Genomic DNA, 23,564 nt, shown 5'->3' with positions numbered 1-23,564 from the left:
CAATAACACCTGATCTGAAGATTGGAGTACAGGGCCTTTGAAAATAAAGATTGTAATCTCTGTGTGGTGTATGCAGGGACAGATGGAGCTGGAGGTCAGGTGTGCTGAGCAGCACAGCGCTGTGGGGATGCTGCTCTGGCACGGTGGCTCCTCTTACCTGAGCTCTCCTGGACATTCTCTTGAATTTTCCCTGGCACTTCCATCGTGCCGTGGCATAATTATCTCAGGACAGGACACATTCCAAGTCCAGTTTGAATTAATGTAAAACGTGTTGGTGGTGGCTGAGCTTTTCTCCTGCTGTGTGTGAGTGGGGTGGGAGACACGAGCAGCCCCTTGTGCTGGGTCAGCCCCCGCCCCCCAGGAACTCTTATTGCAACCTTCAGGGCTGGGATTCATCCCAGATAATTTTAGATGTGTTGTTTCAGGTGCCTGTTCCTGCTCCTGAGAGAATTTAGGAGATGCCTGTTGCACAAAGAAGCCTCAGCTGTCAGGGGTGCTGCAGACTGGAAGCCAGCTGGGTGATAACCCACCCTAAAGCCACACTGATCTCTCTTGCAGAAAAGGGCGTCAGGGATCCCTAGAAATAAGAAGATGTTTCCACTGCCTTAAGACTCAGATTTTCTGGAGATGGGAACCTCTGTGAGGCCTTGGCCTGTCCCAGGGCAGCTCAGGTCACAGCAGGGATCAGACACCCTCTGCTGAACCGCCTTCCCCGTGCTCCTGCTCCTCAGCCCTGGGTGCAGGCTGCTCCCTGGGGGTTTTGGGCTGTCCCTCAGGGCTCTGGGATGGAGGCTGCTGTGTTCACCAGCATGAAGGTCTCACTGCCTGCCTGCTTATCCTCTGCTGCTCAGGCTGTGCCGTGGCACTCGCCTGGGAGGGATCTCAGCGCTGCCGTAACCTTTGCAGCCCGCAGGAAAGGTGACTTCCATTTAGTTCTAAATTATGACATTATTTTATTAGATCTTTAAACTTTATTTAAATTTTTTATTTTAAAAGGGGGAGGAAGGTATCATATTTTAATTAGTAGCGGTGCCAAAGGAGTCCTAGATTAATTATTTGAAATCACTCCATCCAGATGGTTTTAATTTTCACAGCAGGGAACCGGCATCTTTTTAAGGTGATATTTTTCAAATTAAAATCAGCTTGGATATTACTCATACTGGCTGCAGAGCAAGGGGGTGGGGAACACGAGCCAGTGTGCCCTGTGTTTGTCCATCTGAGCAGGGGCTGCAGCGGGGACCTGCATCAGAGGGGTGTAAGCTGCCTGCTGTGCAGCGGGACCACAGCTCATGGCTCTCGTGCTGGAGGGTTTGGTCGGTGCTAGCTCCTACTCTGGCTGGCCAGAGCCTGTGTCTGATGCTCAGAGTTGCTCTCAGCAGCTTTTTACTCTCAGCTGCAGTGGACAGGGAATGGCTTGCAGCTCAGAGGGAGCTGTGCTGTCCTGTCCTTGCCTGTATGGAGCCCTCACCTGACCCTGTGCTGGGTGGCCCTGCACCAGCTCTCGTGCCTGGGTGGTTTGGCCACTGCAGATCCGTGGTGCTCTGGCTGTTGGCCATGCTCCTGGACCAGGCTTTGCTGGCTCCATGACCTTCACTCCTGTGCTGGCTGCTGGTCTCCCTCTCTGAGGCTGACCTCCATCCTCTGCTCATGTGAGGAGAAGCCCTTCCAAAGTCACCCCTTTAAAGGCAGAGAGTCCCACCTTTGCTGTTCCCTTGCCCGTTAGTGCTGCATTGCACCTGAGCAGCCTCCCTGAGCTTCCTGGAGCAGTGGGCACTCACTGAGTTCCAACCATGCTGTCAGCCTGCCCTTGAGGAGCTGCCCCTGGCCCTGTGCCATCATCCCCTCCTGGCTGGCTCACCTTGATATCCTTACTCTGACAGGTTATTTCTGGCTCGTGGCCCTTCCTCACAGAGTGGTCACAGGTTTGATACTGCCTTGGCAGGTGAGGGGACAGAGTGGGCAGCACCCAGCTGTTGCTTGCAGGCTGCTCCCCATCACAGATAGCCAAAACCATGATGTATTTCTGAAAAACTTCCATAAATATCCATATCTGTGCATGATTGCAAGTAATACTCTGCTGTAATACAGACATTATCCCACTTGCTGTCAGAAAGAAGTTATAATTTAAATATCCCCTGTGATAGCAGATTTAACAAATATATCTAAATAAATGTAAGCAGCTAGTAACTGGAAACCCCTGAACTTACAGATGTGACTGAGCTGCGAGGGGAAAACTGTTTAGGGCCCTTGTGAGTTAAAGGTTTGTGATATTTGCACTGCTGCAGAAGCCAAAAGCTGACTTTACAAGTGGGAAAAATATTAATGTGTTTAAATGAAACAAACTCCTATTTCTATCCCCATGGTAAATCCTTACAATGAACATATTTGCTCTTAGAGGGCTTTAAAGTTTGAAATATGAATGCCAAAAAGAATGTGACTTTTTGCAGCACAGATCAAACATTCTGCAGAGTTTGGCAAAAGCTGCATTTCTACGGCGAGGCTCAGGACTTACAGGCGTGAGTATTTCCAGAGCAGGAGCGTGGAGCTGCACTTGCTGACACTCACACATTCTTGCATTGTGTTTCAACCATGTCTCCTCTCCCCCTCCATGTCGGAGATGGATCTGAACCAAAATGTCCAGTCTGCCTGATCCTGCCTCTCCAGGGAAATTCCTGGAATCCGAATCTTGAGCATGACTGGAATTTCTGTTTAGATTAGAGATGGAATAAAAGGCTGAATTTGGATCTGTCTGGGTTTTTGAGACGATGATGATGGCATGCTGCTCATCTGAGTGCAGCCTGGCCCCTTCTGTGTCAGAGCAGGGCATTCATGGAGGTGCAGCAGAAATCTGTCCTCTACCCTGGCTCCTGGTGATGCTGCAAACCAGCTCTGGCATCAGGAACCAGCAAGACACTGAGATTGGCCACATTTCTCCCAGCTAGAGCAGGAGAGCTGGACTTCCAGAAAGCAGTTTGTGACCTCCTGGAAGCACAGCCAGGCATGGAGGATATCTGCAGGGTGGGTGTGCCTCAGACAGAACAAGCAGTGCCAAATTTCTCCCTGCTAGATGCTAGACCTTCAGGAGATCACTGTGATGTTTTGCACTGGAGTGTGCAGCTGAACCACTTCTGTGCAGTGTTTGAGGGCTGCTGGCTCTGAGGAAAGGATTTCCCTTCTCGTCATGCTAATCTTTCATCTTCATGAGAATAAAGTCCATGTTCTCACCCTCCAGGAACCCTCCTGCAGCACAAAGAAGAGCACTGTCATTGGAACAGTCTGCCCAGGGCAGTGGTGGCATCACCATCCCTGGAGGTTTAAAAGCCATGTAGATGTGTCACTTGGGGACAGGGTGTGGTGGTGGCCACGACAGTGCTGGGGGAGTGGTTGGACCTGATGATCTTGGAGGTTTCTCCAACATAAGCAGTTCTCTGGTTCTGATAGCACTGGGCTGATGTTGCTGATGAGGTGATGGGGTTGGTGTGGACAGATGGAGCCCACACGTGTGTGGGTCATTCTGTGCTAAACCAGCTCTAAACCCAGAGTCTGTGTGTGGGAGTGAGTGGAGAGGGTCAGCCCTGCGCCGCACCAGGCCGTGAGCGCGGCCGCTGCGTCCCCGGGGCTGTCCCCGCGCAGGGCACCCCGGCGTGCTGTGGGTCAGCCGGGCAGTGGGACAGAGCCCTGGGGAGCTCTGCACCCTGGGACCTCATGGGACCATGTTGGTAAATGCTTTCTTTTCTTCTTCCTTTCCAAGCCCAGCTTCTAGTGGAAACAGACACTTTTGGCAGCCAAGTCCGGATCAAAGGGAAGGAGACCGATTTCTACCTTTGCATGAACAGGAAAGGCAAGCTAGTGGGGAAGGTAAGTGTTTCCTATTAATTCATTTGTAACCTGAGTGTTACCTTTAGCGGCCTCCTCACGGCTGTAATGATGTGTTTGAGCTCCGCCTGTCAGCCTCAAATGAGAAGCAGGACGGGGCATGTGGGGTTTGCAGGGCAGCTCTCGCTCTCCCAGGTGCTCTCCTGAGTGTTCTCCCGAGCCTCCCCAGGTGTAAAACGAGCCCTGCAGCCTCAGGGGCTCTGCAGTGGTGCTGCAGGTATGGACGGGGTCGTGCCTCACGTGAGATGTCACCTCAGCATCCCAGTGCCACCTCCACAACACCTTCCTCACCCGATCTCTCTTTGGGGGGACATTCAAATGTGGATTTCCCCCAAAATTCCTTTTGGAGAAATTCAGAATGGAAGGGCAGGCAGAGCTCTGTGCTGGTGGTTCGTGCTGGGCAGAGAAGGCTCCTTCCTCGCAGCCAGGAGCCAGGGAATGGTGTGGCACAGCCAGGGCTGGAATCCAAACACCCTGCTGGGGCTGGGCCTCCCACTCCCAGCGCTGCAGGAGTGTTTTACTGTGGATGCCCCCCCAATGGAAGCATGTAACAAATTACAGAGTGTTCACCCCTCCAGCTTAACTTCTGTGCTGAAGTAATATTTTTTGTGAATTGACCTGTTTTTGTAATTCACACAGTCCTTCTGTATTGGCATGGCTGTGGGCTTGCCAGCCAGGCAGAGGCTTGTGCAAAGCTGAAGTGCCACCAAAAAACAAATGTCAAATAAAATATTCCAGCCTTCAAACCTCACTTTGCACCACCAGGAATTCAAATCTGGCATCTTTGTGGCTGTAAAAAAGGGAAGCTGAGTTTTGTTTTGAGTCAAGGCATTGAAAGCCATGCTCCCAAACAGAAACCAGAAACCAAATGGCTGTGGTGAAAAATTATTTACTGTTGTGGTCCCAGGAGTGACACCTGTGGGACACTGCCTTCCCTGGAGGATCCCTCCCGCCTCCCACTTGTGTTTCCTTGGGCAGCAGATGCTCTGTGGAGGCTAAGCCCAAGTTGTTTGCTGCCAGCCAGGGCCCTGTGCCTGACCTGCTTTGCAGCTGCCTGTCAAGGCAGGAGGCATCCAGGGCACTGCTTAAAATCAGGGAGAAATGGAAATCAGTGCTCCGGGAGGGCTGCAGCAAAGCAGCCAATTCTCTCTGCTTCCTGCACTGGTGCCACCACCCTGCATGAGACCCCACTGTTTGGTCTTGGACAGGGACATTAATTGTCTTAACTGGATTTAGATCACATTGGATGCTTTTGAAGGTTGCACTGGACACAAACCTGCCTTTGATTTCTTTGTGCCTTAATTTTCCATCCTTTAAACATGATCATAACATTTTCCCCTGAAATGCTACAAGGATAATTTTGTTAATGTTTGAGGTACTGATACCAGTCATGGAGACCTTAGAAACACTCAGATGGGGTAAAATGAGCAGAAAACCTTACCTTTTCTTCAGCAGACCTTGCCCCAGGTGGGTCAGCAGCAGCACAGGGCAGCCCACAGCCTGTCCTGTTTGGCACTGAGTGTCCAGGAGCATCCTGGCAAAGTCAGCACCTGTTTTTCCAAACATACAGTATGTTTGTATGTAATTAAGGCTCATCCCTTGATTTGGCCCACTGGGCACTGTGGCAGGGCAGTTCTTTAGTCTGTCACCTTTCAGGCAGTGTGAACCTTTTCTTTTTCCCCCGATGTGCTTTTCATAGTGTTGAGTTGGCAAATGCTTTGTTACAAAGAATAAATAAGCCTATTCCTGTAAGTACTGCTGCCTTCCCACCCCAGCCTGTGACAGGTTCCTGGAGCAGCTGACCTGGGCCAGAGGGAACGCGGCATCGGGAAGGAAAATGTTCCAGACATGTTGCCCATATTAACAGCTTCTCATGAGCAAAAAAAGAAAACAATAGCATGTCTTCTTGATACCAAGGAGTGTGGTTTTAATTAGTGTCATAGCTTCAGCTCTCTTTGTGGCAAGAGTTTGAGGGAATGCTTTTTAGTCTGAATGCTCTAAACAGCTAGTAAGCCCCAAGGAAAACGTGAGATAAAAGTTATGCCTGGGCTTATACAAATATTTAAGTTCAGTCTGGAGGTGGAGGGGAATGAAGCCCACGAAGTGATTGTTCCACAGTTGTCCTGCTATGTTCGTTTGGCAGGAGAGGAGCCATGGGACCAACCCGGGCCTTTTTCCCTGCTCGTTTCCCATTGCCTGACCCTGCATAATCCCCAACAAGACCAGCACATGCCATCTGGCTTTGTTCTCCTCCTCACTCAGCAGTTTTGGATCCCCCCCAGCTGAAAACCTGCTTTGAGTTTAGTCCCTTTTGTGTCCCATAATCGCCTACAGAGAGTACCACGGTCAGGAGCAGGTTGTTGTTGTTGTTCTCAGCCAGAACTGGTGATGAACACAAGAGCTCCAGAGATGGACTTTTCCCCACCTTGGAGCTGGTTGTGTTGCAGGGAAGCAGATTAACCCCCTGGGGGTAAGAAGAGCAGCCTTTGTGTGTTTATATTTATTTCTGGTAATTGCACCCCCACCAGAGTTTCCCAGCAGAACCATCTGATGGAACCTGCTCAGGAGCCCCAGACCTCGGGGGTTTTGCCTCTCTCAGGCATTGTGTGTGTGTGTGTTCACAGCCAGCAGTGACCAAAGGGCTTGGAGCTGTTTTGGGCTGGCTCCTGGCTCTATGTAACAGCAGCTGCTGGGGTCCCTGGCACTCTTGCGTGATGCTTTGGAAAACTGGAGACAGGGGAGGTGTGGTACAGCAGTGACTTCTCTGTCTGGCTCTCTGTTAAAGGTGAGCAGCACCCGGGGAAAACAGACTGGAGTGTGGTTTTTTGTGGATTCTTGGTGCTGTGTTGAAGAATGCCCAAGAAATATATGATTTTATCTCTTTTTACTTCTGCCCATATGTTTCTTTGCCTATGGGTTTTTGCTGCTACATAAAAATTGTAGGTCCTGACTTTTCCAGTCTTCCTGAAGTTTTCTATGGACCACTGAGCTTTATTATAAAATAAAGAATGGTTTGGGTTGGGAGGGATCTTAAAGCTCATCTCGTTCCACCCCTGCCATGGGCAGGGACACCTTCCACTAGCCCAGGCTGCTCCAAGCCCTGTCCAGCCTGGCCTTGGACACTGCCAGGGATCCAGGGGCAGCCACAGCTGCTCTGGGCACCCTGTGCCAGTGCCCTCAAAGTAAAGAATTTCTTTCTTATATCTGGTATAAATTTGCCTACTTTTGGTTAAAGCCATTACTCCTTGTCCTATTGCAACACGTCCTGCTATAAGCTTTGTCCCCGTCTTTCTTTAACCTCTTTTAAGTACTGAAAGGCTGCAATAAGTTCTTCCTAGAGACCCCTCTTCTCCAGCCTTTATGGTGGAATCAGACTACAGGGAGAGAGATTAAAATATGAAAATTCAGAACAAGAATGCCAGCTGCTTTTCTGAGAAACTTTTTTGTCTTTTTTAAAAAATTATGAATCCTATTTATTTATCTCAGGCTCTTACAAACACGGGGGGGAGAGCACTCTCAAAGGTGCAGTTCTTCTTCCAAGGAGAGGCATGATGTGACTTGTCCACTTGTGACAAGGCATAAAGTCATCTAGAACACAAGAACTCTGAATACTGGCAGTAATTCAGTGCTAGGGGCAAAGACGAGCTGATGGTCTCTTTGGAGGCGCTCTTGAGTGTCTAACTGGTTCTCCTGGGGAGTCCTTCTGTGGTTCTTCTCTCTGCCTCAGCTTCTCTTATCTCGTGCATTGAGATAAGGCCATCAGTGAAGTGGAGATCTCGTGTTTGCTGAAGGCTGGCAAAGGTAAGTCTTTGAAGTCTCCCAGAGTGAGGAATGGCAGCCTGGGCTGAGCAGGTGGCTCTTGGCTGAGCTTGGCTCCAGCTGCTCTTGCTGAGCCTGTCCTTACAGCACATCCAGGCTCTCTAGAACTGCAGGAGGCTGCAGAGATTGCCTTCCCCTGCCTGTCCCGTCCTCTGGCAGGAGAGCGTTTGCAGTCGGGGCTCTCTGTGACGCCTGAACCTTCACACCATGGCCAGAGCCCGCCCCTCCCTTGGGCACGGCCGGGGGTGGTGGTGGCTGCATGGGGAGCAGGGCAGAGCAGCTCCTGGCCCCTGGCACTGTCTGCAGGGAATTCCCTGTGGTTCCCTGACATCCACCTGTGCGATGAGGCAGTCTGGTCAGTGCTCAGGCTGCAGCAGGTGTCCATGGGGAGGGTATTTCACACTCCCACCTTCTTTCAAAGATCCTCAGTGATCGGGTGTCCACACACCCTCAAAATCATTGTAGTATAGGAGCATTAGTTTTGTAAAAGCGTTTTAATGAGTTTGATTTTATTCCTCCATTCTCTGAGCTGAATGTGAGCAGTGGGGAAAAGCCGTCTGGTGAAGGGTAGGGAGCTGTGGGCAGCTGGGTGGCTGAGGCAGAGCTCCAGACTGGTGACAGAAAATTCGGGTGCCTCCTGGGGACGTGTCCCTTGGCACCATGTCTGCAGCACTGGAGCCCTCCCAGCACTCCCAAGGAGCAGTGCTGGGCTTTGGTGCCCGAGCACAGTCCAGCTCCTGAAAAAAGCTGTGCAAAGCATGGCTGTGCCAGGGGCATGCCCTGGGGGCAGGAGGTGGCACGGCTGTGCTGGCCATCAGGGCCTTTCCCCAGCCCTGACCAGCACCACTGTGCTGGTGCCACTGACAGCAGAGACCTGCCTCTCAGACACAGCATTTTTTCTGGTGTGATAACTGCTTTCCAAGCCAATATATTTCTTAATGTTACCAGAAAGTTGCTAATACCATATGGCAAGGCTCTCTGTATTTTTGCAGGACAACAAACAAATTGTTGCTAGATGCCAGACTGCTCTGGCAGAGCTTTATCACTGATGCCTGCCAGCAGTAGCCTTTAGGGGATAGTAATAATTCGGGGTTGTTTACATTACAGCTTTAAAATAGGGGTTTTCTTGAAGCATGTGTGTGTTTAGTCAGGAAAGTTGGCTAAAGAACTCTGACAGCATCAAAGACTGAAGGTACCCAGTGTGGCCTGTAAATGTGCTCTTGGCCTCTGTAACTCCTCTGGCCCCACGGGAGAAGGAGCTGTTGTGTCACAGGAGCCGGGGGCTTCAGTGGGAGCCACCCTTTGAGGGGCAAGGAGACCCCAGGGGTTTCTCCAAAGCCTTTTTGCTGCACCTGGAGCAGACTTTCATCAGTTGGCTTTGGTTGAGAGGGAGGCGAAGCTTTCTTGAAAAGCTGTCTTTGAAAAGCTGCTGGTGGAGAACCAGTTCATCACTGCAGGGCTGGGGGCTGAGACAAGGACACTCAGGGGTGAGCCCTGAGCCTGGTGCCCTTTGCATGCCCCAGTCCCGTTTGGGTGCCAGTGTCCCTGGTGTCCGCCTGTGCCAGGGCCATCCCAGGAGCCAGGGGTGCTGCAAGGTTCCAGAGGTGTGTGGGGAGGGCAGGGGCACCCGGGGTGTGCAGTTTGGAACTGATGCAGCAGATGAGGTGTTTGCCCTCCTCAGCCTGTGTATTTAAAAACACACCTTACTGCATCTTGGATTCGGGGCAGGACTCTCAGTTTCACAGGGTTTGATGCTTATCCAGAATTTTTCCAGGAGTTGCATACTATTCGGGTTGCTTGAAAGGGGCTTGTAAAACCTAACAATTTCTGGGGCTGAATGGTGAATTTGCAACATAAACGTGAGCAGGATTGGCGGGGTGTCGGGTTCAATAGCACGCGCGTGTGGATCTCTCTGTGACATGTTCAGCCGTAAACCATTCCGACTTGGCATCTCATGTGAAAGCAAAACTTGACATGGCTCTTGCTGGATCTCGCTCAGATCTCGTTTTGAACTGTGGTCTGGGTCTTTGCTCTCCTGTGAGTCTGTTTTAGTTTAAGTCATCTAAATAAACACATGCAGTGGACCCTGAAGCCAAGCAACCTTGGACCCTGCCATACTTTGGGCAGGGAGACCTGATCCAGAACTGGTCTCAAGTGTCCAAAGATCTGGAATCAGGGCCTGCAGGACTGCAGAGGTCTTAAGATCAATGAGATGACAAAACCACTTTTATTTTGGTTGGGCCATCAGAATCTTCTGCATTCACCTGATCAGACTTTTTTCCTGCAACCTGTGGAAAAAAATTTGAATTATTGTTCTGAAAATTTAGAAGCTGAGATTCTCATGAAATTAAAAGTGGAAGTGGAAGCTAAACCACCCTCCTCCATCCTCAGACCCCAGACATTGCTGAGAAGCTGGAGAGGAGCTGCAAGAAGGGACCTGGGGGTCCTGGTCCATGGCCAGTTGGATGTGAGTCAGCAGTGCCCTGGAGCCAGGAGGGACATCCCTGTCCTGGGGACATCAGGCTGGGCCAGGGAGGGATTGTCCCACTCTGCTCTGGGCTGGGGCAGCCTCACCTCCAGTGCTGGGGCAGTTTTGGGCACCAAAAGATAGGAAAGTCACCTTTTAGCCATATGTGAACACCTCCAGTTAACTAAAGTTTCTCAGCACAGCCATAATTCTTCAAGTGTTAGCTCTGAAATAAAGCAAAGTGTCTTTTTATTAAAAAAAAAAAGAAAAAAATCTTCATTATATTATTTTTATGATAAGGACTCTCAGTTGCTCTGCTGGGGATGTGAGCACTGTGTCTGGTCACCAGAGAGCTGTGTAACACGTTTACAGATTTATTGTGATTCCTCTTTAGGAAATGTCATGTTTCCTTTGAATATTCCTAGGAAGCCCCAGTTCTCTCTCAAACTGAGCTTTGCACAGTCAAGGTTCACTTGCAGACCAAGCTTGTGAGCTAGACCTCTGAATCTTTTCTTTATCCCGTGGCTGGAAGCCGTCTATCCCCTTCCAAGGAAGAAAACCATCTTCTTGAAAGCTGTGTGATAGTTTAATTTAATCCTTGCTGTGTTCAGGAAGCGTCACCATAAAGCTGCTGGCATCCTGTCCCCTGTGTTTCGTGGTGGCTGCAGCTGTGTATCCTGTTGGAATATTTCAGTTCCCTAAGGTTTAATGTTAATTAAAATTAGTGATGGGGATCCCTGAGCCCTGGTCATGCCTCGCCTTGTCTGGGTGGAGAGGGTGTGCTGCTGAATGCATCTGGTGCTGACAGTTATCAAGCTGGATTTAATTGCCCTCCTCAGAGCATCTCATCTCATCTCCTAAGTACAATTTGTTATTGGTCTTGAGCATCTCTAAGATGAGGGTGATGTTTCTGCTAAGCATTCCTTAGCAAATACACTGAAGTATTTAACTGCCAGAGGGAACAAAGCAGTGCAGCCCTGCCTCTCTCAAACGGATGCAGCTGAGATCACGTTCAGGAGACTCCTTCTCTTCAAGGACTGTTTCTCCTTGGCTTGCAGTTTGGTTTTGGATAGGAGGTGAGAAAAAAGAGGCTATTTTTGCAGTGGAGAATAAAACCTGTGCTCCAACAGTAGCAAAATAGAGTCTATTTGATATGGCAGAACTATTTTTAAGGTCAAGGAAAAGTAGATCTTGCTTAAATACATTTTTGTTCTTGAGATTCTCTTACATTGTCTTTTGGATACTCGAAGACAAGAAGTTTTCCTGAGGGAGGACAAGTCTCAAGTCTTGCATTTGCTGCATAGGGATGGAAGGTGGTCACTCACAGGCTGGAACAAATCTGGATGATCATTTTTTATGGATGGCACATGATTTGATGATGGATTTCTCTCTTCTCAGTAATAGAACTTGACATGAAGAGAACTAATGCCATCCTGCATACAAGCAATGACCTCTCTTGGTTCTAAATTCCCCCCATTTCAGCTTGCCCCAGGGAATGTGGTGTCGCTACTGGAATGTTGGCTGGATAAGATTGCATTTGTTTGAGATGATATCTTACAATGCCAGTGTGCATGTTTGTTTAGTGTGAATAAATCTGGGACCAACCCAGGACTTGCTATGAGGTCAGCAACTGCTCTAGTCCCGTTATTCTGCTCCACTTATCATCTACACCTGATGTTTTAAACAATTTTTAAAGAAAAAATTTCCTCTAGTGGCACAACTCTCTGTATCCCAGGATCCCTGGGGCTGGAAAAGCCCTCCCAGCCCATCAAGTCCAAGCTGTGCCCAATGCCCACCTTGTCCCCAGCTCAGAGCACTCAGTGCCACCTCCAGCCCTTCCTGGGACACCTCCAGGGATGGGCACTTCACCTCCCTGAGCAGTCCATTGCCATGTTTAACAAATTCCTCCTGATGTCCATCCTGAACCTCCCCAAGCCTGGGTCTCTGTCCTCTTGTCCTGTTGCTTGTTCCCAGGGAGAAGAGCGACCCCCACCTTGCTGCAGTGATATGTTGAATTTAGGCCTACATGAAATATGCTGCTGCTCTTCGATGGCTTCTACAGAAAGTTCAGGACTGGCCTGTGGAGGCTGGAAATGACTGCAGGAAAAGAGCTCCCAGCAAAGCCCAGCAGAGCCCCTTAGCAGCAGGTTGTGCTTTGTACAGAGGGCTAAAACACCTTCCCGTCCCTTAACATGTGTGGCCCCTCCCAGCTTACATGTAACTGGACCTGGTGGGTGCAGGTAACGGGAGATGCCATAGATCTGCTCAGATATCACATCTGAAGCCTGCCTGGGGATTCAGACCTCCTGAAGAGCAGTAGCTTCCTGCTCCAGGAAACCTGCAGTTTTGACTTAAGTTTCCTAAATTTTCTCTTGGTTTAATGAAGTTCTTTTAAAAAGTAGTAGATGTTTCTCCTCATTAATAGTAAGCACATGTAGCTCTCTGAGGTGCAGTTAGGAATGTCAGTCAAGCAAATGTGCATCTTTCCAGCTGAAGCCAGCCTGGTTTGCCCTAGCTCCGGCCGTGGCCACCCTGCTGCACTGCTGGCAGGAGCCGTGGCAGTGATGGAAGGAGCAGGTGAGGAGGCCTGTCCTGGTGTGACCTCAGCCTTGCCTGGTTCAGCCCCACAGGCACTCCTTTCAGCCACGTCCTCCTGTTCCTCCTGTGACAGAAAGCTCTCCCAGGGCAATGTGAGGGTTACTGAACTTAGTTAGAAAAGTGGAATTTTGGAATGAAAGGTAGAAGGAAAGAAAAATTTTAAACTGTTCTCTTCCTTCCTTGGTTCCTGCAGCTTGTGTCTGGCACAGGCAGGCACAGGGCTCTGCCAAGCCTGGATGTCCTGACCCACGCATGCAGGACCGTGCCCTTTTTCCCTGTTTTTGGGAGGGATGGGGTGTTCCCAGCGTGTGGGGGCAGCGTGGGCAGTGCTGCTTTAAACGGGGCCTCTGGATGGAGAGGTGCCCTCCATGGAGCATCTCCTCCGCGTGGTTTTGTGTTACTTCCCCGCCTCGTGAATGCACTTAGATGTCCTGTATACATAATTAACCTCTCTGCTGTGCTGGCAGACACTTTTATTGAACTGCCCATCATGACTCCTAAGTATTTTCCTCGGAGGATTGTGCAGGTTCAGAGGGCAGAGAGCTGGAGGAAACGCGCATGAGGCTGAGTGACTCTTGGCAGTTATGGATGCAGCTTCCCTGATTTACAGCCTGCTCTAGGAGCAGGAATGTGCATTTGGGTCAAGAGGTGTCTCTGTGGTCAGGATGCCTTGTCATAAATCCAGGATGCTGAGCATCAGGATGCTGCTGACGGATCTGTCCCGATAATGCCCATAAAGTGCACGGGGCTGGCTGAGCACTCAGGCTGGCTAGTGTGAGCAGGTTCTGCCCACCCCAGCACTGCGGGCTCTGGCAGGGCTGTGCTCAGCTCCTCATCGTGTTTTCTGAGCTGCCTTTAAAAGGTGTGTGTGTGTCAAGGGGGAGAGAGGGCAGTGCTAAAGCTGTGACATTAACACAGCTCCTGTATTGCCTCCTTCTCCTTGGGATTTTCCAAGCTGTGTGGGGCAAGTCTGGAGGAGACTCCGAGCGCTGCCTCTCTGACTTTGAGCTGAGCTTGTGCAAAACTGCAGAGAAGGAACTTTCTGAAAGCCACATGTTCCTGGGCACGTGCTGGGTGAACAGCTCTGGGGCTGTCAGGGGTTATCAGTGGTGCTGGGGGCACCAGCCCTTGGCCCTCAGCTGGGCACGCTTCAGGAGCAGCTCATAGGGACTGCTGAGCCCTGCTTCTCCTGAAAACCCAAGCCTTCCCTGCTGTCACTGCTGTGACATTTAGGAAACACAGGGCAGGGTTTCTTCTGTAAAATGCACTGGGTGAACCTAACAGTGTCAGTGTCCGAGGGAAGTGTTCTGCAGCCCTTTGAAATGATTGCTGAGCTCAGCAGGAGTGCCTGACACCTGGGGGTGGCATGAAATCCAGCATGGTGGGGTGCCAGTGCTTGGGAACCCCCTCGGTCGGTCTGTCTGTCTGTCTGGCGGGGGAGAGAAGGGTGGGTGCAGAAAAGGTCAATTTTCAGCAATTTTCCTTGTAAAAGCCTTGGTGTGTGCCCTTCTTGGAAACCTTTTGTTTGAGTGGTAACTTTCCCTGCTCCAGGTTTTTTAGGAGGTGGGGGCATGGTACGGAGGGCCGGTATCACCACAGTTTGACTTCGAGCCTGGAGGCTGAGCTGGCAGAAAGGTGATAATTGGACAGAGACTCACCCCCCTCTCACTTGCCGTGCCCTGTGCCAAGGCAGCATTCCTGGGTTGTCGCAGACGTGTTTGGTGGCCTTTGGGGTTTGTTGTTATTTGCAGCACATCACCAGCCACTCACCCAGAGAGCTCCTAATTGCAGCAGCGCTTGAGGAGGGGAAATGTTTTAACCCAAGCTTAGCTAACAGCAGGTTAATTTGTGCCCTGATCTTTGCAAAGAGAGAAACTTTTCAGTCCTGGAGCTTCTCTCCCCGCTCTGCGGTGTCACCCGAGCTGCTCGCGCCAGCTCATTGTTGCTGTAAAAGCCGAGGGAAGTTTGGATTTGCCGGTGCCCAGTGCGCCAGATTTGTGAAGCATAAATGAGAAAACCTGCCCCGGCCTCCCTTTCCCATAAAGAGCTGCTCAGGTGGCTCAGCGTGGCAGGCTGCTGGGGGAAGGCGGAGGCGGCTGCTGCACCTGCTGATGCTTTGGCTCGGGCTGGTGGCACAGAGCTGCCGCGAATTCCCCCTGAGCTGCAAGCTGTTCGTGGCAGGAATGCCTCGCTCCGAGGAGCGCTCCTGCTATGACAACAAAGAGCTCTTTGATCCTTTCCATTTGGAGAACTTAAAACGAGAAAGCCAAACTACAATAAGACCAAGTTGGGTCATAAAAAGGAGAGCAGGAGCACCAAAGCGCTCGGGAGTGTAATTGTAGAAGCAGCAAATGCTTTGGCACTTAATTCTGCTTTAGTGTCAGTTCAACATGTTTCACGTTTAGGACTGGAGAGCCCCTCGCCAAATGCTCTGCACAAACAATCCGGGGCTGCTCCTTGGTGAGCTCGGAGCACCCCTGGCCCAGCGTGGCCCCCTCGGCTCTGCTGCCCTCAGCCACAGGCGGGCTGGAGCTGGCCCACGGTGCAGAAACCCTCGGGATACCTTTTACTGGAGGGTGAGCCTTGGGTGGGTGCTGCTGCTGTGATGCTGCTCTATAAAAACTCTGGCACCACTCAGGTCCCTGCCCTGGCACGGGGCAGTGACCCACAGCCACCGGGGCTGCTCCCAGCCCTCGTTCCAGGAGCCGCTCTGCTGGAGCCAGCCCTTGGTGCTGCTCAGGCTGTGCTTTCCCTTTGCTCTGCCAGGGCCACGCCCCAGAGGTTTCCCTGGTGGGTGGCATTTAGATCAGGCATCTTATAAGGCATTTATCAGAAATTTGGCTAACAGATACCACATCTTCCCAGAGCTGTTGGGGGGTGTTTAAAGAAAAAAGTGCTCTGAATTATTTCTTTGCAAAGAACTGACCTGCAAGGTGGCACAGCCTCGTTGCACGGCCAGGCTGCAGCCCCTGGGCCAACGCCAGCAATTTGGTGGTGGCTGGTCCCAGGTGCTGCCTTGCAGAGAGCCTTTGCAGGAGCAGGGTTGTGCCTCTGCTGCGTCCTGCTCTGAGCAGGGAGCGTGCCTGGAGCTGCTGCCAGCGGGAGGGTGAGGGCAAAAGGCAGGAGCACACACAAGGAGCACATGAAGCCCTCGCTCCTGCCCTGGGAGGGGACAGGGACGTGGGGCTGGGTGTGGGACCTCTCTGTCGTGTGGCCAGACCATCACCCTGGGCCAGGCAGCCCCTGTACAGCTCTGGGGCTTTCAAGAACTTCTTTATTGTAAAGAATCAGTCGAAAACATAAAGCTCCATGTTCTGGCGGGTGAGTGGTCTGCAGGGTGCATCCCTGCCAGCGCACTGTGTATGAAATGTGCCTTGGCAGCAGCTCCTGGCTGGCGTTGGTGACGGAGGGGGCAGCCCTGGGGCGTTCGCACCCCGAGCTCCTGGGGAAGGGTGAGCCCATGGCTGGAGCAGGGAGTGATGCTTGGCCAAAGCTGTCTCCCTTTCCTCTTTCACCCCCTCTCTTCGGAGGAGAGGGGATGGCTGACAGACCCAAGGAGTGATTTGCTATGGCTTAAATAGGGAACTGGTTAAATTTTAAGTGTTGGGCACCTGATGCTAAAAATTATTGAAAACCCTTACAAATTGATTTTTCCCCTAATAGATTGCTGTGGGTACAGCTCTTCATGGTGTAGGTAACTTGTGTGAATGATTTATCCTGTTGGGGATTACAAGGGAAGCTGTAAAATGATCTTGTCAGTATTTGAAAATCATTTGTGTGTCTGTGACGTGTCTTAGCACATACAGGAATGCTCTGCTTGGGGAAGTGAGGTCCTTATCCTGATTTATCTCTAGGTACTTGTAATGTTGCTGTAATTTCATGTTATCAAACCATTTAGCTCTTCCTCTTCCAGAACAAAGTTATTTTATCTCATGCTCCTTGTTTACTTCAAATTAGCCCTGAGGTTGGCCTGAAGTTGCACCTTGTTATTCCTCCACCTCCTGTCTCCGTCTTAGGCTCTGTTGGCAGATTTGAAGGTATAAGTAAATACTTTTTTGTTATTAATAGAATAAGTTCCCCCTCCTACACACATGTTTTCTTTTCATTCCAGTCTTCATTTTCCGTGAAAAACTGACATTGCAGTACAAGCGGAAACCTCCCAAATTGCATGAAAAAGCCTTAATTCTCCTAGCAACAAGGTCAGGGCTCAAATCCAGTCCCTTTCCCTGAGCATGGGGGGAACAACCCTTCCAATTACCTGCTCCCCCTGCGGTATGGATCCGGTTGGTTCACAGGCACCTGGGTTTGGGTGGATTTGAATCTCAGCCATGGTATTGTTTAAAAATTCTCCACTCACTGGGGAAGGGTTTGTAGTGGGCTGAGCCCTGAGAAACCTGGAGCTGGTTTTATGGCTTCCCATTGAAATCTGGTGGAACCCTGTGGTGTTGACTGATTTCCCCCTTTGCCACTCATGTGGCTTTGATCAAACCCAGGACTTGGAGAATGACACCCCCAGGAACTGGAACCACTGAGCTTTGCCCAGTTCTGCTGTTCATTAAAGCATTTGTGAGCTTCCAGTTGTGGATGGTAAAATGAGGACCTTTGTGCCTATCCAGGATGGAGACTGCTGGTCCTGTGGCAGACCCCTGTACAGGTCCTGGATTAGCAGAGTTGTTGCAAAAGTTGCCAGAATTTCCTTTGCCCTCTTAATGAGACCTTCCCTGGTGCCGAAAGCCTCGAGGCAGGAGGGTGCAGTGCTGACTTAGGGCAAACTTCACCTTCTGTCCCACGGATGGAACCGAAGCTCTGCCAAAGGCATTAAGTCCTGGAGGAATGGCTGGTCCTGGGAGCTGGTGCTGGACAACCCATCCTGGCTTTCCTCTGTTGCTGCCTGTGTGCCTCCAGCCTGGGTTACCTGGGTGCCTGATGGTTCCCCTCTCGTGGGTATTCAGGGCTCAGGGGTGCAGGGAAGCCTGTGCAGCACAGCCCAGAGGGGCTCCCTCCTGTTCCATGGTCCCCTGCCCTTCCCACAAACTGCAGCAAACTCCACAGTGGTTGTGCAGCACCAGGGATGGCTCCCCTGGAGGGGCTGTCCTTGGGGAAGGGATGGGGACCATGCAGGGCTCGGCTGCTCGCCCCAGTGTCGTGCCCAGAGGAGCCCCTGAGCAGAGCCGAGGCTGGGGGCTGAGCAGCTCACCCTGCTGCAACTTTCCTGTCCCCCCTGGCACATGATGGCTGAAGTGGCTAAAGACTGAGAGGGTCTGACAGTGTTTAGTTTAGGAGGGGAGAGTTTAATAGTAGCATATGTAAGCCTGCAGTTCTGAAAAACTCATTTGATTTCAGTGGGAAGCTGAACAGGGCTGTTATGGAAATCCCTCCTTTGGCTTTGCTGAGCACGAAATGAAGTCCTGTGTGATGGTTCACACCTACTTATCCTGTATCTGTTCCTTAATATCTTCTGATGCATAAGTCAAAGTGCCGGTGCACATGACACGTGACATTCTAGGTGCAGCACCAGTAACTCAGCAGTTACAGGGGAAAACGTGTTCTGGCAGAAGGTTATGGGTGAGAATTCCCTCTGTGCTGAAGGACTTGAAGATGCTGTTGTGTGATGCTGTCACTCCCTCCAGTGCTGTGTGTGCTGTGTGAGAGTCCTGAATGCAGAGATCCGTGTTCTGCCGTGTTCACAGCCCGGTTCTGGGTGTGGTAGCCTTGATCTCCAGGCTGAGCTGAGCCCAATTTGCCAAAATCTTAAGCCAGTGGCTCCATGGGGAAAGGAGTCCCAGGGAGGTGGGCATTCAGCTGTGGGGTGAATGGTCATGGTCAGAAACCTCCAGTTCAGTGCTAATCCTGGCTCCCTCTGCGAGGAGGAAAATACTTCAGGGATGTGACTTTCTCAGCCAGCTCCGGGAGCTCTGGGTGGCTGCTTTCAGTCCGAGATGGAGGGGCTGCTGAAGGGGAAGGGCCAAGCCCCCTGTGCCACCCTCTTCCAAACAAACCTCCCCACCAGGAGAGCAGAGCTGTAAAACCAGGCACTGGCCCGTCCCCTCTCCGTCAGCAGCACTGGGGTGGCTGAGAACTCACTGCCACGTGTTGCCCCAGCCACAGTGGCATCGGGGTGCCAGGGGGATGCCACCCCATCTGGGAACCATTCCGGGGTGGGAACAGCCCTTTCCCCTGCTGATGTCACTCAGGGTTGGGAGTCAGAGCCAAGCCTGGGGTGTGCAACACCTCTCCAAAATAACCTCTGACTTCAGGGCCCTCCAGGGTCCCAGGGACCGGAGTGGGGCCGGGGACCTCAGCAGCTCCAGCACCTCCCTGGCTCTGCCCTGGAGCACCACGTGTGGTCCATCTGCCGGGGGCTGCACTGGGATGAGGTGGGGCAGGGTTTTCAAACTGCTGTGGAGGCTTAGACTGAGGCTTGTAATGATTTTAGTGGGATTTGGGTAGTTGTGGGTGCAAGCCCATAAGGTATTTCAGAAAACATCAGCAGTGAGGGGTGGAAGGGGAAACGCTGTTGTTTGGGCCGTATGAGATTCTGGGTTTGGGTTTTTTCTGACTAAGCATGATGTTTCCCTGGCACAAGTTCAATTCATCCTCTTTCCCTAATGGAAAAAAGCAAAGCTGTATGTCTTGCTTTGCTTGCAGTTGAAGGCACTGGACTGGATAAACATAACTGTTGTCTTTGAAAAATTTTTCTCCCCTTGGATAAGAGCATTAAAAAAAAGAAATTATGACCTCACGCTTTCATGCTTAAAAAAAAAAAAAAAATTCAATTTCAGCTGATGCTTATTATGGCTCTTATTAACAATGTTTGAACCAAAAAAGAGGTCCAGATGTGATGATTTTATTTATGCCAAATTGCGTTTTGGTCACTGAGCTTGCATTTGGATAATTTATTTTTTCTTTTCTTTTTTTTTTTCCTTTTTCAGCCTGATGGCACCAGTAAGGAGTGTGTCTTCATTGAAAAAGTCCTGGAAAACAACTACACGGCACTGATGTCTGCAAAATATTCAGGCTGGTATGTTGGATTCACCAAAAAAGGGAGGCCACGAAAAGGGCCCAAGACCCGGGAAAACCAGCAAGATGTACATTTTATGAAGAGATACCCAAAGGGGCAAATGGAGATACAGAAACCTTTCAAGTACACAACAGTCACCAAGAGGACTAAGAGAATACGACCCACCAACCCCAGCTAAAACCAGACAAAAACAGTGTCACAATAAGGAATCACAAAAAGAAAAAAAAAAAAAAAAAACTGCACCAGAGGAATATTTTTACATTAAAAATAAGGAAGAAGTTCTATTTTTGTACATTGTGTTTAAAAAAAATAAAAATAAAAAAAATTAATAAAAGACTAGGTGGCAAATGCTGGGGAAGGCTGTTCGGGATTTATTGTGACTTGAAAAATGAAATGAACTGCTCTATTTAAATTGACTTCTTGTTGTTGATGACACACAGGTGCTTATTTTGCTTTTTTGGAAAGGACAACTTTTCAAGCATATCCCCAGAGGGAAAAAAAAAAAAAAAAAAAAAAAAAGAATTATTAAAAATAAATAAATAAAACCAAAGAAAACCAAAGGTCTTTCCCAAAGTTACTGAGACCCTGCCCCGCCAAGTGCCGGTTTGCAGTAATCTATTTATTGCCTGCTGCCCCCCGGCCAGGACAGGCAGCGGGAGCTGCAGGGAGTGAGGCCCGTGGAGCTCTCGGCGCATCGATCCTCTGTAACCTTCCTGACGACATAGGGAGTCACGGCTCCGTGATCCTGCATCCTGCTCACTTCTGGAGAATGCTGCTAACTACATTCAAGTGACTACAAGATGACCTAGTACACCAATGATAAGGGAATATTTTAAAACCAGCTATATTATATATATTATATATATATAAGCTATTTATTTCACCTCTCTGTATATTGCAGTTCCATGAACCAAGTATTACTGCCTCAACAATTAAAAAAAAATTATTTAAAACATCTGTACATATTTTTGCTGTTCACACTTCTTTCCCCTCCCTGAATAGTGGTTTTTTAATGCCTATTTATCCTTTATGCGAGGCCAGCAGGAAATGCTCAGGGTAGTTTCCCCACTATAAACTTCATTGCTGATTCTGTAGTTCCTCCTATTCCTTAATACCATCTTCCTCTTCCTCCCTGGTTGTTCCCACAAGGAAGATTCCCAGTGGGGTGATGGTGGGCTGAGGGTGAGGGAATCCACACCGCTGTTTTTCAAGAGCAGCACGTTTGATACTTTTCAGTCCGAGGAATACTTCCTAAAGCTGAGGCCAAGCAGAAAGTGAACTGGAAAATGAGTATCTGACTGCATTAACACGTGCTTATGTGTGGCTTGTGTTTCCTTCATTGGAGGCTTTAGAGGGGCTCTTGCTTTCAGCTGTTTAATTCAATATTGGGCCTTTTAAATTTGCCCTCAGCCGGACAAATCCGTCTCCTGCATGGTTCACCCAGCCCATCCAGTGACTTGCTTCCCTGGTCAGTCCAGCTGCCTTTCCTCCCAGGAATTCTGCATAGGATATGGGAGGTGTGAAGTGCCCCACAAGCAGAAAGTGAGGAAAAGAAGCAAGATGAAATAACCGACCTCAGATTTTAGCTGGAATGGCAACGGAGCCCAAGTGGAGTTTTGAGAAGCTCACTTGGCTGTTCCTTCTCTCTGTGTGCAGACATGGCTGCACTCCCTGGTTACAGCCAGGGCTGGAAATGCTCAAAGCCACTAAGAAAGCTTTTTCTTGTTAATCAGGAGAATGACTCTCCCCAGAACAAGCTTTCCCAAGATAACTTTGAGAGCTGCAGCCAAATCCTGCAGATCAAAGCTGTTTGGGAGATGGTGCAGATAAGCATGCAAGCTTGAGGATGCTTATCTGAATCAATCTCCAAACCTTGCAAGCCTAGAGAAAAATGAGCAGTGCTAAGCAGGGTCACTCCATGCTGCTCCAGGAGAAGCTGGGCAGCTGCACAGGTGATGCCTCACCCCCAGCTAAGCACAGGATGTCACTCAACAGCCCCTGTCCCAGTGGATTACTGGGAGCTGCTCTCCTGGTGCACCTGGAGACAGGCACAAAAGCAGGAGCCAGTGGTGGAATTGGTTGGTGGGGGCTGGAAGGCTTTGCCAGCTTTGTCTTCAGATTGATTCATGTGGGAAGGATTTGGGGAAAGTTCAGAGGAGTGCTGGGGTGGAGGACTGGGAGCAGCTGGAGATTTGCTATATTAGTACCTCCAAGAGGAGACACCCAGTTGATTTCCAGAGTGAGAAATATTTTATGGGTTCCTTTTTTCTCCTTGAAATATTGCCATGGCCCATGGCCCACAGCCCTGATGGTTTCACTGTTAGAATGACAGGGCTTGTTTGCCACTGGAGAAGTTCAAAGGGGTGCGAGCAGTAAAGGCTGGAGAAGTCTGGGCAGAAGGGATCTCCTCTGAGGCTGGGAGCAACCAGGGAGGATCTGCTGCCTGTCCCACAATGCCCACTGAGTTTGGAGACTGGCACACGGGAGTGAGGAGCTGTGCAATAGTTGGGGCTTCTGTCCCTCGTGCCATTGGTTTACAAGAGTGTTTCCTGGACAGCAGTGGGACAGGTTCCTCAGGCTGTGAAAAGTCTGTGTGGTGAGGAGATCTGATGCTCACCTGGATTAGGTGACGCTGGAGGGATTTGTTGGCTAATGGTGCACATTAAGCGTTTGTGTTTGAACATCTGCTTTCAGGCTTTATTAACAACAAAAGCAGGGGCAAAGATGAGAAGAATTCACACCAGGTCCCCTTCCGAGGACCTTCACGTTGGACAGAAGGGTGCTCTGGGTAGGAGACGTTCAAGGAATGAGCAGAAATAGGGGAAATCCATCCCATGCCCAGTGAGGGACAGCCCTGTGCTTGGGGCAGGCCCAGGGTGCTCCTGCCCTGGGCCGTGCTCGGGGCTCAGGCCACGGGCTGGTTGTAGGTGGCTGTCAGCAGTCCCACTGGACAGGTCCCTCTCTGGCCTCCAGACCAGAGAAGTAACTCATCTGTCGCGTTTAACCTCATTTTGTCCTTTCAGAAAGTCTTCGGTCGCCCTGAATAGGAGCTGAGATTTCCCATGTAGGCTATTACATTTGATTTACTTTATAATTGTAGATTGTTAATGAGGATTTAATTGCTATTGTGGGATTCTCCTCAAGAGCGAGGGACGAAACATGAGTGATGGCATTCATGTGTACAGAGCTCTGGGTGGGCACGCTTTAAGCAGTGCTCTGCTTGACTGGCTTTAATAAAAGCGTATTGGAGCTGCTGCCTCAGAAGCACTGCTGGGCTTGTCACAGCGTTTCCATAGCTGAGATCGGAGAGAGGCACCGTGGGATAACACCAGGGTTGGCTTTGTTGGGTGCAGCAGCCACTGAGGCCAAGAGGAAAACTTGGTGGGTCCAAGGAAGTTTCTTGAGCGTGTTGCACAAACCAGAGCTCTTTGGTGAGACCTTCTGAGTGGGGCAATCTCCCCTGCTGTCCCTGTGAGGGTGAAGGGTCAGTGGTCACAGCTCAGCTAGGCTCAGTGTCTGGTCCAAGTAGGGCAAACCCTTCACCATGGTGCTGTTGTGCCCTGCCTGAGGCTTACCACTGGCCAAGAGGACAAAGAGTGTCCTGGTCCCCGTGCAAGGTGTCTTCCAGCCCCCTGCCAAGCTGCCCTGGCCCACAGAGCTGTCAGTGGAGCAGGTGACTGGGTTCACATCCCTGTAGCTGGAACCCCAAAGTTGGTGTGGTCTTTCCTGCTCAACAGCAGAGTTGTTCCATTCTGTGTTGATGCAAACACGGGTGCCACGGCA

At 50.4% G+C, this 23,564-nt stretch overlaps 1 protein-coding gene across 1 annotated transcript in view; it reads left to right on the top strand.

Moving 5' to 3' along the window:
* Window positions 1-19,959, top strand: part of FGF18 (fibroblast growth factor 18) — a gene marked incomplete at both ends in the record, with an annotated part of 67,325 nt that extends 47,366 nt beyond the window's left edge. Inside the window, 2 exons of the mRNA XM_082291255.1 lie at window positions 3,752-3,858; window positions 19,693-19,959. Coding sequence (XP_082147381.1) covers window positions 3,752-3,858; window positions 19,693-19,959 — 374 coding nt within the window. The remainder of the gene's footprint in view (window positions 1-3,751; window positions 3,859-19,692) is intronic.
* Window positions 19,960-23,564: the final 3,605 nt, after the last annotated feature.

Source organism: Coloeus monedula (genome assembly GCF_965178545.1).
Source record: "Coloeus monedula genome assembly, chromosome: 15".
Classification (NCBI taxonomy): domain Eukaryota; kingdom Metazoa; phylum Chordata; class Aves; order Passeriformes; family Corvidae; genus Coloeus; species Coloeus monedula.
This window is presented reverse-complemented; position numbering and strand designations above follow the sequence as displayed.